Raw genomic sequence first — 15,706 nt, forward strand, 5'->3', positions numbered from 1 at the left:
CGATCCATTTATCTGAAATGTACTCCGTTGTTTTGACTTGAGGTAAAATATTTGCTTGGAAATCTTTAGTTGGGATTTATCTGATGTTGTGGTACATGTCAGTGTTATTTTTGTAACTGTGAATCATATGAAGGCTACTGCTGAGCAATAGCATGGGGCTCGTGTTTAAAGCCTTGAGGGACGCCACGTGAAAACAATGAAGTGAGTACTTCAGACAAGGTTGTCTGACTTATTTGGAATGTCATGGGCAATGTATCATGTATTTATTTTCCTTTATTTAGAACTCTTTTCTCTCTACTAGCATTTTTTTTGTCAATATTTAAATTACAATTTTAGTTTCAGAAAATAGTTCTTGTTGATTTTATGTTTTCCGTGGTAATAGTAAAAATTCTTTTATGTAGAAATTAAAACACGACTTATAATTATGGATATTTCTCCTTAAGGAGGAAGTCAACCTTAAACATTTCTTGACAATAATATGTTATATGTGACCTCACTAGTCTAAACATGACGTTCCAATTATTATTCCAGTTATGGAATATGAGTTATGCAGCAAACTTCCAGCCGTTTTTTTTGACACTTGCATCAATCACAGCTCACCTGTTTCCTGAAGCTGAGCTGTGATTGGTTGTTACCTGAGACCTGAGCAACTCTGATGTTATTTTCCCTCGACAGCAAGTAGCAAAATGGCCGCCTTCTTCAATATTTCATATTATTGTCAAGATTTTTTGGGGGGGGTTGACTTCCCCTACTCATTCAAACCCAAAAACGTATAAATACGTTTTTTTAATACTTTGTCCTTCACTCTCAAAAACGTATTTATACGTTTTTAAAGTTGTTTTTAATGCTAGAGCATACAGAAGACTTTGATGCAGATTCTGAAATGAAGAGGTTGCTTAAAGCAATGGTAGTTATTACAAAAAACGGCCAGCAGGTGGTAGCAGAGTATAAGAGAGCAGCCAGGGTCATGTTGCAACAAGCTCTTTTTGCCAGTGCACATATTTGTGAATAATGATGAAACTTAGCTATATTCTAATGCTAATTGCTGCAAAACAGAAACAGATACAAATATACTTTTTCACCCTGATTCTTTTGGTAGGTTCCATGTTTTAAAGCAATAGAACAGAATATTCTGTGGACCTTGCAAAATCAGTCAAAATCTAGCCGGAAGCGAAGGGGGTTGCTTCAGTGAAAATGGATGAGAGTGAACGAGTTAAATGAGAAGTTTTCATCCGATTGACACTTATTCTCACCACTCGTCAGTTATTTGTGCCTGTTGACATTGCTCTTGCTCAATTGTCCTGGTGTAAAATCTTTGGCTGGCCTTTTTTTTTTTAAACTTCCACAAACAGTTACTCAATTCCCAGAGAGGAAAGAGTTCCCCTAATTCCCTCCTCCTGCAGGTTTGACGGACAACATGCTTGCACACTATGTCTACTGTGTTTGTGCGCGTTTTGGGAGGTTAAGGGGGTTGCAAGTCTTGGCATGGTCGTGCATCTTTCAAGAGTTTAATTGCAACATTCGCTCTGACTATGAGACATCCGTGGCATCTCTGTATGCAAGCAACTTGACAAAAAGGTTGCTTAAGAACTCTGATTCATCTTCGGAGTCTACACGAACACACACAAAGTAGCACTGTGTGTTGACTTAAGAGTTAATGAATGGATGACTGGAAGCTGTAGAGGCAGCAGCGCCTTGGAAACAAGCCTCTTTTCCCAGGAAAGGAGCACAGGGGACAAAAGAGAGGGGGGGGGGGACCCGAAATGAAAATTGCGTATTTGCCGAGACCCCAACAAGTGTAGAGGGGGGGCGAAGGTGGGCCTTGAAGCATTCCATGTCGCGTTACAGCCAGTAGCATGTACTTGACAAGGAGCCACGGGGGAAAAAAAAGCAGCTGTTGGAGGAGGAGAGTGAGACAAAGACGGAGCAAGTGGGGGCTGTCCTTACTTGCTCTCCTTGGCGTGGGAGGGGGCACAGCGAGGGACTAAAGAGGAGCCCCAGTCATTTGATGTTTGCTGTGTGCACGGGCGAACGCATGTGAGAGAGGAAAAAAAAACAAAAACAACGGTCAGCCTTCCTATCGTCTTCCACTCCAGCCATCATGCACTGCAGGGGGAGGGCTCTTTTTCTTCCCTGGCTCCCCGCGCTCCTGGCGGGGTTGCTGGTGGCCGGCTCGGAGTTCCAGCATCACCGCTACGAGGACATGGTGAGAGCTTTGTTCGCCGTGCACAACCAGTGCCCCTACGTCACGCGCATCTACAGCGTGGGCCGCAGCGTGGAGGCGCGCCACCTTTACGTGCTGGAGTTCAGCGACAACCCGGGCATCCACGAGGCGCGTGAGTAACACCTCGCTCTGCGGCGGGCATAGCAAGGGGGTTGCCAAACGGAGAGTCCAAAAGCCAAAATGGGTCACAAAGAATTAATTTGTCATTGAGTTGCCAATTGTCAAGAGAAACTGATAAAGCGTTATTGTTGTTCGAAATGAATGATTTTACAAATGACAGCATTTTTTTTCCCTCATTGAATTATATGACATTAGTTTGAGGCAACCTTCCATGAAAATCAGTATATATATATAGTGGATATAAAAAGTCTAAAAAAAAAAAATGCCAAAAAACAACAACAACAAAACAAAAACAAGACCAACACATTTTCTGAGAGATTTTGTTTTGGTCAGATTAAAATAAAAATAAGGTTAAACTTTTGAAGGAATTATGAACATTTCCAAATAGTTAGTAGACAGTGTTCGCACAAAATGAACAAAATTCTGCTGGAAGGAAAAAAAAAAAAAAAAAATGTCATGGAAAACCTACTCCAACAGCTACATTTTATTATCAGAGGCACTTTAAATTGTCACATTTGTAAGCTAATTTGCATTTCACATGAATTTGAAAGTGATTCGTTAATTATTAACACACCCACATTCCTATGACTATAGGAATGTATGCACGTTGTTTCTTAATATTTCACTTTTCATATTGTTAAAAAAATGGCATATTTTTTTCTCACTGTAGTTCTGCAGCTTTATTCTTTTGAAACAACTTTTCCACCTCATAAATTTCCCTTTTTTTTCTAGCAAAATGATGACTTTTCTGTAATACACGTTTCCAGCTGAAATTCTGAGTGATGTTATGACTACATTATGATAAAAAAAAATCATGTCTTGTCACTGTAAAATTCCAACTTTTTGTCACAGAATACAAATTTTCACAATTTAACAATTTGAATATTGAGAAATGACTCGTTTAATATAACTTTTATTGAGTAAAACTGAGCTATTTTATTCATTCGGCACATAATACTACTCGAACAGCCAACTTTATTTGGAATTAATCCGAGATACTTAAATTGGTGGCATGGCTGTGCTGACTCCAGTTTAATAGGAATTTGAATGCAATTGGATAATTCTGAACACAGGCACATCCCTTTTACAGGTGGGTGTGCACACTTGCGCAAACACATTTTTTCAGTTGTTCATTTTTACTTTCTACATTAATGGTTTATCTTGATCTCATTTTTATATCACAAAAACCTGGCATTTGAACTAGGGGTGTGCAGACTTTTTATATCCACTGTCTATGTCAACATTATGACGAGAGATTATGTGTTTTAGTACAATTGGCATAAGGAAACCCATGGTTGGTTTGGGTTAGGTTGCATGCCAGTGCGTTCTATTTTTGCACGAGACGGAGCAATGTGTTGGTTTTTCCTGGTTAAAAAAAACGAAATGAAGAATGTTGGATTTGGCGTCTGGAAAGTTGTTTACATGCACAAAGCGTCACGTTTGGGGGGGAAAAAGCAAAAAAAAAAACACATCTGTGATTCATTTCAAATCACTTTGAAAAGGGTTGGTTGCGATATTTAAGGTACAAGCTCTTGCTCGTAACCACAAAAATTAGACCGCCGCATGTTTATTTTACACACAACCAACGCGAAACCGCCGCCGTTTGCGTTGGCCAGCGTTTCCACTGGTGCATTTTAAGAGGACTAACTTGGGCTTATCTTCGGTTTTCATTGCATGGGTTTCCTTCGATAGAATGGAAGGATGTGTGCCTGTTCTGCTGCAAGGTGCCACAGGGGGGAAAGACAGGAAATGTGCACTTTGCGCAAGGGAGTGTCCTGTGTGGACTTGTTTGGCTCCATCCACTTGTAACCTTTAAACTAGCGGTGGGCAACACACCACCTTAATATATGGCCGCAGTATTCATGTTTTTGGTGTCTAAACCCAAATGACAACTGATAATGTCACATGACCTTATCCAGATAAGCCACTCATCCTGAAGCTCAACGTTTTGTCAGGAAATCAGCTGACCAGACGGAGAAGATGAGTTATTTGCTGTTTTTTTTTTTTTTTTTCAAACTATTGTAACTTTATTCTCGCAAAAATGACAGCGTTCTTCCTCATAACTTTACAACTTTCCTTCCATCCATCCATGCATCCATCCATCCATCCATATTTTCTTAAACCGCTTGCTCCTCACAAGGGTCGCGGGGGGTGCTGGAGCCTATCCCAGCTGGCTTCGGGCAGTAGGCGGGATACACCCTGAACTGTTTGCCAGCCAATCGCAGACTTTACAACTTTATTCTTATCTATTTTTTTTTTTTAAATAGTAGTGTTACAACTTCGGTCTCATCACGCATCTCAAATACATGGGCTCATGTTTAGAGCCGTGAGGGACACCACAAATAATAAAGTAAATACGTCAGACAAGATTGTCTGATTTATTATTTGGAATGATCTGGGTAGCATCAATCTCTATTGCAATGGTATTCCGGTGAAGTCACTTTTTTTCCCTCATAACTACAATCTTTACTTTCAATACTAATATTACAACTTTTGTCTCATAAAACTGAAAATTCTTTCTTAGAATGTTGTGGCTTTATTCTCATGAAATTACAACTTTTCCCCCATGGAAATAGTGCAAATTTATATACATAAAATCAATGCTTGTAAAAATTGCAGATTTTTTGTGCACAATTAGGACGTCTTTTCTTTCAAAAATTATTACAAGTTTATTCTTGTAAAATCACAATTGCATTTTGGGGGGTAAAATTCTGAACATTTTCCTCATGAGTTTTTATTGTAATATTACAGCTTTATTCTTGTAAAACAGTGGTGTCCAAACTATGGCCCGGGGGCCATTTGTGGCCCGCCAACCATTTTTCAGTGGCCTGCGGTATATCATAAAAACCTCTATTTGTACAGTTGGTGGAGACTACCACTACTAGTATTTAATTCATTTTAGATTTTCTATGAAAAAAAACATACAGTTGAACTATTTACAAGAAAAATGGGAATATTTATCTTCTTCACACTGAGGTGAATAGTTGGTAATTCATTTTTAGACGCAAAAATTGTTTCTCCGAATTGTGAATCTATTAGATTAATTAATTAACTGCTTTAAAAATGTTGTTTAAAATATTCTCATTTTACAATATGTTTTCAAACTAACTGTAATATATAAACAATAGACAATTTCTAGACTGATTATGGCGCAATTTAATGAACTAAAGTTGAACATTTTTAAAGCGGCCCTTGCATCTTTCGATTTTTCTGGATGTGGCTCTCAGAGGAAAAAGTTTGGACATCCCTGTTGTAAACCAAAAGAACATTTTTTTTCTAATATTGTGATGTTATTATGCTTATGTAAAATTAATACATTTTTCCTTGTAACTATCCTGGTTATAGTGTAAATTTTATTTATGTACAACAAGTCCCATAATTGTTAACTTAGGACTGCTGAAAATATAAACGTTAAATATTAAATGTTTTGGTGTAATACGTAATCCAAGTGTGTTTTGAAACATAACAGAGCACTGAATGCTCTGTGCACTCTGCATGTGTTCACATGCACCGGCAGTCACTTTCAATGATTACGCCTGAAAGCACTCGTTTTGCCTTGATGACCCGTTGTCTCCTCCTGTGCATTTCCTCCCCAGTGGAACCCGAGTTCAAGTACGTGGGCAACATGCACGGCAACGAGGTGCTGGGCCGCGAGCTGCTCATCAAGTTCTCCCAATTTCTGTGCGAGGAATTCCAGGCTGGAAACCAGCGGATCATGAGGCTCATCTATGACACGCGCATCCACATCATGCCCTCAATGAACCCCGACGGCTATGAGGTGGCTGCGAGACAGGTAACAGGCACCCAGATGCACCATGAGACCTTTGGTAAATAAAAATCAATAATGAAAAGGAAAAAAATAAAGACAAGAAAAAAGTTATATATATATATATATATATATATATATATATATATATATATATATATATATATATATATATATATATATATATATTGTGCAAGTTACAAGAGAGAAAGTGAGGTCATACTGATAATCAAAACTAGAGAAATAGGAAGTGATGTTTTGAGAATAAATTAGTAATAATGTGAGGAAAAAGTGGAAAAGCTAAGGGACAAAATATAATGAAATAATGTTACAAAAACAGGACTGAATGAATAAAATTGTTAAGTTACATAGAGAAAAATCAAAAAGCTACGAGAAACAGTTAGGATGTTACGAGAATAAACTTAATATTAAAAAAAAAAACTTAATAAACTTAATATTAGGGGAAGGAAATATTGACTTTACGAGAGAAAAGTTGTGATGTTAGATGGAACTACTTAAGTTATAAGAAAAAAAACATGAGTATTAATTTTGAGTATAAAGATGTATTTATTTTAACATTAAAAGCCTCAATATCGAAAGAAAAAAATCCTAATTAATTCAATTCATTACTTATTTATTTATTTATTTATTTTTATTTTTTGGAAATACATAATAATAATAATAATAATAATAATAATAATAATAAGCCAAAAAATAAAAATACAAAATCAATTAAATCATTAATTATTATTATTATTTTTTTTCAAAACAGGGTCCGGAGTTCAACGGCTACCTGGTTGGTCGAGGCAACGTGCGGGAAATCGACCTTAACCGCAACTTTCCGGACCTGAACGCGCTCATGTATTACTACGAGAAGACCAACGGACGGAACCACCACCTGCCGCTGCCCGACAACTGGGAGCATCAGGTCAGACACAAACAGGATCACAGAAACCTGGCATGTGGACAGGGTGTGTAGACTTTTTATATCCACTTTACAGCTAACCGTGTATTATTTTTCTATGAAGCAATTGAGTCGATCCAGCCATCCATTTTCTCCCGCTTATCTGGGGTTGAATAAATTAAATATAAGACAATTCAAAATGTATTTATTTTAATTGTATTTATTGATTTATTAATTTATCTAGTTAAAAAAATAGTTGATAATTTTAGTGTAAATAAAAACAAATATAAAATAAATAAAATAATATATAAATAAAATAAAAGAGAATGAACTAATATCATTAGCATAAACTAATTTAACATAACTGCTTTTTCTTATCTTATCTAATGACCTAACCCATCTGATGACCTGGCCCATCTGTTTCTTTTAAACATCAAATGTGACCTTTGAGCCCAAAAATGTGCCCAATCCAGCTCCATCCCCTCTCATAAACTTACTTACTGTGGGTCACGCGGGGGTCCGCTCTCCTTTGTGTTTACCAAAAAAGAAACGCCCAGCCAGATACGGCCGCCTATGTGTCCATATGTAAACCTGCACCGTAGCGACAGATTTAGCTTCAAAGCTAAACAAAGCTCCACTCATAATAAATAGCTGCCAGACTGCTACCGCCTGGTTCAAGGCCGTTGTAGTCCTGAGCTCCAGTGTTTATTGCCACGCATACCTCACACGAGCGCAGCCATTCCTACCGCTCCAGAAAATAAATGGAAGAATCAGCAGTGAATTACTAGAATAAAAATACACTTGTGAGGAAGAAAATCTCAGTCCGACTAGTTTATGATGAATACTGAGGCCCTACTACACAAGTGCACTTTAAAATGTTGGTCATAATGCTAGCATTAGAGCTAAGCATTTTTAGGGGGTAAATAGTGTCTAACGTTTGAGAAACACTGCAGTGGAGTATTAGGTTAAAAAGTTTATAAAACGCTTTGAGAAGATGCGTCCCAGGATTAATCATACATGCATGCCTGAAGATTATGCAAGTTGACCAAAAGAGGAAAAGTGATGAAAAAGCAGAAACATTTGTTCAGTTGACCAGCCAAGAAGTGAAGCCATTAAGTAGGTATGGGAGTAAATAGAAAACCAGATGTGTTCACTGCTCTGGATTTTTGCAGAAAATGTCAAAAATCATATTAATCAATATTTCCTTTGGTTGAAACATACTGTATGCAGTGCATAGAAAAAAAAAAGGCAAGAGTCCTTTAATCCTCCTGTTACGTTGTAGGTCAAATTGTTTTCATTGTAATTAATTGCATGACTTCCATAGTTAACGCACGATTAATTCCAAATTTTATATGTTCTAAATGTACAATAAAATGTACAATAAAATATTTTTTTCCAAGTTTTCATACTCTTGTTAACATAAAAGTGGGGAAAAAATGTCAAACCAATCCAAATACGGTTGCATCTTTTAGTCATTGATAGTCATTTAATAATGCATCCATCCATTTTCTTGACCGCTTATTCCTCACAAGGGTCGCAGGGTCATTTAATAATAATTCATAAATTTGAGTTATAATTAAGAAGGTTCACTGTACTGTAAAAACGAGTGTGATATTGATTTGTGTTGAGGTCATTTTTCTGCCACTAGATGGCATAACTGCATTTGTAAGACAATGGTGACAGCTCAGCGCATTTTTCTTTTCATAATAAGAGGTATCTTACCTTTAATATGAAGTAACTTGTGAAATTCTGCACTTTAAAAAAAATCTAAAATACAACTTGAACCCACTCACCACAAATATATACATTATTATTACATTTATGGCTGCTAAATTTTGCCATGGATATGTCTGCTGCATTGCAAATTCCCCCAGTACATGCTTTTCAAGTAAGCGGTGGTGATTAATGGCCCGTTAAAAAAACAAAACAAAATGTGTTATTAAAGGAACATTAACTCATTCACTCCCAGCCATTTTCATGTTCTATTGCTATAAAAACATGGAACCTACCAATAGAAAAATGTCTCTTCTTTCATCAGAAAAAAAAAAGAAAAAAAGTACGGTATATTTTTTTTATCTGTTAGAATTAGCGTTAGAATTAGCTAAGTTTCATCATTATTCACAAACCTGTTGAAAATACTTGGAAAAAAAGAGCTTGTTGCAACATGGATCTGGTTGAGCTCTTGTACTTTGCTGCCACCTGCTGGCCGTTTTTTTTTTTTTTTTTTTTTTTTTTTTTTTAATTACTACCATCGCTTTAAGTGACCACTTCAGGTCAGAAACTGCATCAAGGCCTTCATACAAGAACTCTAGCAAACAAAAACCTAAAAAAACGTATAAGTACGTTTTTGGGAGTGAATGAGTTAAATAAACTCAAAATTAACGCACTAATTTTGACACCCCTAGTAATTATTTTGTTTTAAGTTTGTAGTGTCTTAATCATGCTCGATCCTTCAATCCCATCCCCAGGTGGAACCCGAGACGCGTGCAGTCATCAAATGGATGCAAAACCACAATTTCGTCCTGTCTGCCAATCTCCACGGCGGTGCCGTGGTGGCCAACTACCCCTTTGACAAGTCGCGGGACGCCCGCATCCGAGGGAGGACCACCTACGCCGCCACTCCGGATGACAAAATCTTCAGAAACGTAAGCCCACCAGCACAACTGTGGCTTTTCGGAAACATCACGCATCGCTAATTCGCATATGTGCGTGTGGTGTCAGTTGGCGAGGACTTACTCGTACGCACACGGCTGGATGCACAAGGGCTGGAACTGCGGCGACTACTTTGACGAGGGTATCACCAATGGAGCCAGCTGGTACTCCTTGTCTAAGGGTCAGTAAATAAACAATAATTTACAATTTGCTTGTTACCAAGTGGCATTCAGGATATGAAAAATTCCACTCATGAAGAGCAAAACCAGAAAGCAAATAAAATGACAGGAAAAGACCACTAGAACATCTGAAATGTATTTGTGGTTAACTTTAAATGGTGGCGGGTGTGTGCTGAATCCCATTTAACATTATGATTGGTTAATTATGAACACAACCACATTATAGTTATAAGAGGGTGTGCACACTTGCGCAATCACATTATTTCATTTTTTTATTCCCCTCTCGAAAATATATATTTTCTAAATTCAACTGAGTTAGACAGGTCATAGATTGCATTTATGGTGGATTTTTTTTTAAATTTTTATTTATCCTGGTATAATTTTTTACAACACAAAACCCAAACATTTGAACAGGGTTGCTTACACTTTAAAAAATGTACTGTAATTTATATTTAAACCTCAGATTGTCATTCAAAAAGCTGTGAAGGCATAAATGGGCAACTTTTTTACATGGGTCTCTAGTTGTAAGTTAAAAGTACAATTCAAAATTAGAATTCACATGAATTCTGCCTAGCAACAAAGTGTCATGTGTGGAGCGAGGATGTGGTGGATGGACCCAATGGCGGAGAAACAAGGCAGGGAGACAGATAGGAAGGGAAACGTGAGGAACATTATTTACAACAAGGATGGTGAGGGACATGATGGGATGGAAGATGAGCAGATTGGTTAAGACGTGGACAGACTTGGCAGGACAGACTTGGCAGAACGTGGACAGACTTGGCAGGACAACACTGGGCATGATAGGACGACTTGGCTAGATGTGGAGACACTCGGCTAGACGTGGAGACACTCGAGTTGACGTGGAGACACTCGAGTTGACGTGGAGACACTCGACCAGACGTGGAGAAACTCGACCAGACGTTGACACTACTAACACGGATTAGCACACCTCAACTGGACAAAACAAAACAATGCTCCCACGACGCGTGAACAAATACCACTCACTAAATACAACACTAACAAGACAGTAACAAGACACATCTGGGAAACACAGCAGGCACAGGGCAGTAATTAGCAACACATACGGGGAGGGGAGACACACACAGGTGGACGAGGTTAACTATGACGAGACTAGGGCAGACAAAACCGGACAACAGACAACATAAACACTCAAAACTAAAACAAAACCCAACCCACCCAAAACCGAAACATGACACAAAAAGCCAATCAACTGTGACATGTCAAGGAAAACGAGATAGAACTCAAACAATTCTGTTGATCTTCACTTTAAATTTCTGTTATAAAGTTTTGCAATATATTACATGCAATTTTTGTTGTCTCTGTGATTTACGGTATAGTATTAACATTTGGAAGGCCAACCACAATTTTAAGACTGCACTTTTCCTGGTATGCAGCCTGCCTAACAATTTTTACTCCTTAAATCTTTTTAAACTGATTTTGTGTCATGTCCAGAGTAGAAGTAGTGAATATTTCCTGAGTATCGTCCATCAGAGGACTTTTTATACAAACGTCAACACCGACAGTAAACCTAATGCCCTCATCCTTCTTGGCTAAGTGCTTTGCAGCAAAACGTTTCGAGCATTTACAGTAATACATTTGCACAAAAATGCCTTCGGGCTTCACATTCATCAAATCGCTGGCTCGTATATTCACCTCACATTATCCATTGAGTGCAAAAAACGCCAAATACCGACTTGTTTGAGCCGCAAGACCTTGTCTGGAATTTGAAGCTATCAAGTTGTTGTTTTTTCGCAAGGCTCCGAGCTTGCGCAAGATCACATTTTGTAGGAGTGTGTCATATTTGTTGAATGACTCAATTTGTTGCCAGTTGTACGTTAGGTTACACTTGAACTCAGTGGAGAATGTGCTGCACATTTCAAAAATGTTCAGGCAGGTGGTTCGTTCACAAGACCGCATCATTCTTGCGTCAATCTGTGTTGCAGGCATGCAAGACTTCAACTATTTGCACACCAACTGTTTTGAGATCACGCTCGAGCTGAGCTGCGACAAGTTCCCTCCCGCGTCTTCGCTGCCCAGGGAATGGCTGGGCAATCGCGAGGCGCTGGTTTCGTTTGTGGAACAGGTTGGTGACCAAAATCAGTTCTGAATCATGAAAAACTTTGACAGTTAAAATTGAACGTACAAAGTTTTGGATACAGCGCTTGACTTGTGTGAAGAAGCAGAAGTGCACAGTCCACTTTAGCAAAGTATACAGTCTGGCAACATACACTTTCAAAAGCCATGATAGAAGGGTCAGACGAGTGCTTTTGTTGTAATTATACATACCAGAGTGAAGTAAAATACGGCATTTGTTTACTAAATTAAAGACTCTTGTTTGCATTCTTGAGCAGTGATTTCAGGGGGGGACTTTAGGCGAGGTCAGTGGCGGTTTCTGGCATGTGCGATACGTGTGGTCGCACGGGGCGAACGAATTGCCACCAACTCCAGGAAAAAAAAGTGTGTTAGAGAACCTCGGACAGTCTTAATCTAGGTTGAGAAAACCACATTGTGCTAAAAAGGCCAAATGGATCGATTTTCCATTTCCATGGTGAGAGTGGAAACGGAATATTTGGCAAGTTGAAAAGTCCATCTCACTTTACTTTGCCACAAAAGGGCAATTTTTAGGAATACAATAATAGCAAGCGATACGAGTTTAATTTGTTCCTTGACCCCCCTTGTAACAAATCATCTTTCCTTGTTGAAATGAATGGCGATGCCATTCATCCATTCTAGCCTTCCAAAGAAATAAAAAAAAAAAAATAAAAACTAACAAAAATTAGTTGTAATTAGAAAATTAGCACTCTATATTATACAGTACTTAAAAATACACAAATAAAATACATAATTTTGTCACCTGTGAACGTTAACCCACCCATGACCAAACACTGAGAACAGGTGAGCCGTGCGTGATTGGTCCCTTAGGCCCGGTGATGTCATTTCCAGTTGACAGCAAGTGACAAAATGGCTGCCCCTAAAACTCTTAGTGAATTATCTTTTGTTGACCTTAATTGAATCTTTTTTGTGCCTTATGTTATTTTTTGTTTTTACTGTTTATTTTGCTATTTTATTTTTTGTTGTTGTCTTTCTTGTTTATGAATTATTGTTGATTGTTTTTTTGTTTTCATTATTGTGAATGTAGGTAAGATGGAAACTTAGATTTGATGTTTATTGTTGTGATTGTTAAATGCAAGGTTTCAAAAAAACAAAACAAAAAACGGCTGCCCCTTGAGACGGATAAAAACGGGTGGATTTTGTTGCTTAATTCATATTCCATAAACACAATATGAATCAGAATTCCGTGTTGAGACTAGTCGGGGTGCATAGAATATATTATCGTAAAGAAAATTTTTGAATTGACTTCCACTTTAAAAGGTAAAACGCTATCAAATAGATGCTAATTCTTCGCCCATGTACCTATGGAGTTTCCCTTGTATGTTAACATTCGTTTAGCGACGGCTATGTGCAGCAATGGTTGTTTAAAAGTGCTTTATGAATAAAGTTGAGTAGATTAATTTCCATTAAAGACTTCTGTGTCGACACAGTAAGCTCTTTAACACTGTTCAAGAAACATTTGGTCAGATTCCATGCTGTTAACATGCTTGGGTAGGTGCTGCTGTTTTGGTTAGCAATATGGACAATAGCAGCTATGAACTGAGTGTATTCTAAACAGCAGGCTTCCCTCCATTACAGGTGCATCATGGGATAAAAGGCATGGTGTATGATGAAAACAACAACCCTATCAAGAATGCCGAGATCTCAGTGTCAGGCATCAACCATGATGTCACCAGTGGTCAGTTGTTGTTGTTTTTTTTCCCTCTGACACTCCCCTCTAGTGGTCTGAAATTAAAATACTTTTTAAAAGTGGATCAATAAAAGTCAATAAAAGTTTGTTATTGGCTCTCCAGGAGTGCATGGCGACTATTTCCGACTCCTGTTGCCCGGCACGTACACGGTGACAGCCTCAGCGCCAGGTTACACTGTCTCCTCAAGCACTATCACAGTGGGGCCGGCTGAAGCCACCCAGGTGGGTTCCTCATCACAAGCCTCGCTTCTTATCTTTTGAAATTATCAGTTATTTTTCATGTGTGGTAGTGATACACGTCTCCCTCTAGTGGTACAAAGAGAATTGCTGAATGTTACTGTGGCTTTAACACTTTTAATCCGGGATAATACATTTGGTTAAATGTAGTTGTATTTGCATTTCATCCTTTCACAACAAATTACTGAATGTTGGTCATGATGGTGGTACTTGGATAATCACAGTTCTACACGTTGATCAATTAATTGTACTCTTTCCTCCTATGACAGCATAATTTTTACTTGAAAAAAGCACCAAAACAAAACGTGAAGACGAAACAGCATCACGGCAGGAGGAACCTGTCATCTCCCAAGTCCACCTTAAAACTGGGCCCAAGATGAGGCCGTCATTTAGGGAACATGCACGCACATACACAAACATGAGTGAATATGGAATTTTACCTTTGTAACCCTGTGATTGTTTTATTTTTGTTTTGTTAATACATGTTTTTTTTTGTCTTAATTAAATAATTATTCAAAGAATGGTGTATTTATGTAACAGTATAGATGCACATGAAGATGGCAGTACCTTTATTTGGGATATTTTCCATGACACGTTATTTGTTGAACATAAAAATAAAAATATGTGTTTTCTTCTCCTGTCATGTGATGTACTTCCTAATCATCTCGTACTATTTTTTTTAGTCTAAAAAGTGCGAGTGGGAAACCTTTTTTTGATGAGAACTGGCCCACTTACATGGAGACAAATGAGATGTTATTATTCTCGATTCATCGGGTATTTTGATGAAAGCCTATCACAGACATGTTATAGGGACAGCTAGAAACTGTTTTGCGGAAAGGTATGAAAAAAAAATGTAATTTTTTTGGTTTGTTTTTTTCCCCATGATACTGAAGTACTTGTTCAGTGCAAGTTCTTCCAGGGGGTGGCAGCAGAGGACAAGATGTCGATGAACTGACAGCTCTGAAATTATATAACACCGATACTTCTAAATAAATAAAATACCTCAGTCTCAATAATAGTCTCCTTGCGGATTGACCGTGACAAAGTGGTGTGATTTTTTTTTGCTAAAACGGGGACTACATCCTTCCACATCAAATTTTACAACCTTGAATAGGTCCAGCGGCAATAGACTCATTTCATTAGAAAGATATTTTACTTTCCGGTGCTTTCCTCAAAGCAAACAATCTAACAATAGCTCCTCTGTGAAGGACAGGAAAGAGGAAAAGAACACTTCACATTGCAGGCTGTGACATACTAAAAGGATTAGTATCACCATCTTATGTCAAGGCATGTATTTTACACCAAAAAATCTCTACTTAGTCAATTGGAAATCAGGCAGTTTAGTTGAGTGGCAACTTTGGCGAATGGTGAATAAACAATAATATTCAGACAATTGCACTGAAATTGGATCATTTCCAGAGTGTGATTGGGAATTTTGGACCCTCTGCAGTTTTACCTGAATTTATAGTGTATGAGTAGCGAGGCAGTCATGGTGGTTCATCATTTGCGGTAGTTGACAAGTTGTACTGATGAACCTTTCGCCTCTCACCCATCGGAAGGGCTGGCCACAGCATCTCGACAGCAGAACGATTGTGCATACAGTGCATAAAATGAGCAGAGCAAATATTCAAAAGACAACAATGGACCTCCAAACCGCTCTTGAATGAAAGCGGCCACTGCCAGAGCAGACACAAAGGCAGCGTTTCATGTAGACACAACACTCTGGAGCATTCTCGTTGGCGTGCATACAGTGCGTGTGTTGCGTTTGTGTACAAAAAGTGGCGTCACAGATGACCTAACG

The 15,706-nt window shown here is 38.2% G+C and overlaps 2 protein-coding genes across 3 annotated transcripts in view; one reads left to right on the forward strand and one right to left on the reverse strand.

The window, feature by feature from the left end:
- LOC144004690 (integrin beta-3-like) overlaps positions 1-15,500 on the reverse strand; it is a 32,850-nt gene extending 17,350 nt beyond the window's left edge. The window contains exons 1-2 of one of the 2 annotated variants that reach the window (XM_077502104.1): positions 15,362-15,500; positions 9,751-9,841 (exon numbers count right to left, since the gene is read on the reverse strand). The gene's annotated coding sequence lies outside the window, so the exon portion shown is untranslated. Of the gene's footprint in view, positions 1-7,515; positions 7,648-9,750; positions 9,842-15,361 lie in introns of those variants that run through there. The other variant, XM_077502105.1, reaches the window with a different exon arrangement.
- Positions 1,913-14,548, forward strand: cpn1 (carboxypeptidase N, polypeptide 1). The gene is made up of 9 exons (XM_077502114.1): positions 1,913-2,336; positions 5,941-6,137; positions 6,883-7,038; positions 9,483-9,659; positions 9,736-9,847; positions 11,810-11,949; positions 13,557-13,656; positions 13,772-13,890; positions 14,175-14,548. Exons 1-9 carry the CDS (start codon positions 2,102-2,104, stop codon positions 14,283-14,285), a joined length of 1,347 nt encoding a protein of 448 aa, XP_077358240.1. The 5' UTR covers positions 1,913-2,101; the 3' UTR covers positions 14,286-14,548.
- Positions 15,501-15,706: the final 206 nt, after the last annotated feature.

Source organism: Festucalex cinctus, chromosome 17 (genome assembly GCF_051991245.1).
Source record: "Festucalex cinctus isolate MCC-2025b chromosome 17, RoL_Fcin_1.0, whole genome shotgun sequence".
NCBI lineage: Eukaryota > Metazoa > Chordata > Actinopteri > Syngnathiformes > Syngnathidae > Festucalex > Festucalex cinctus.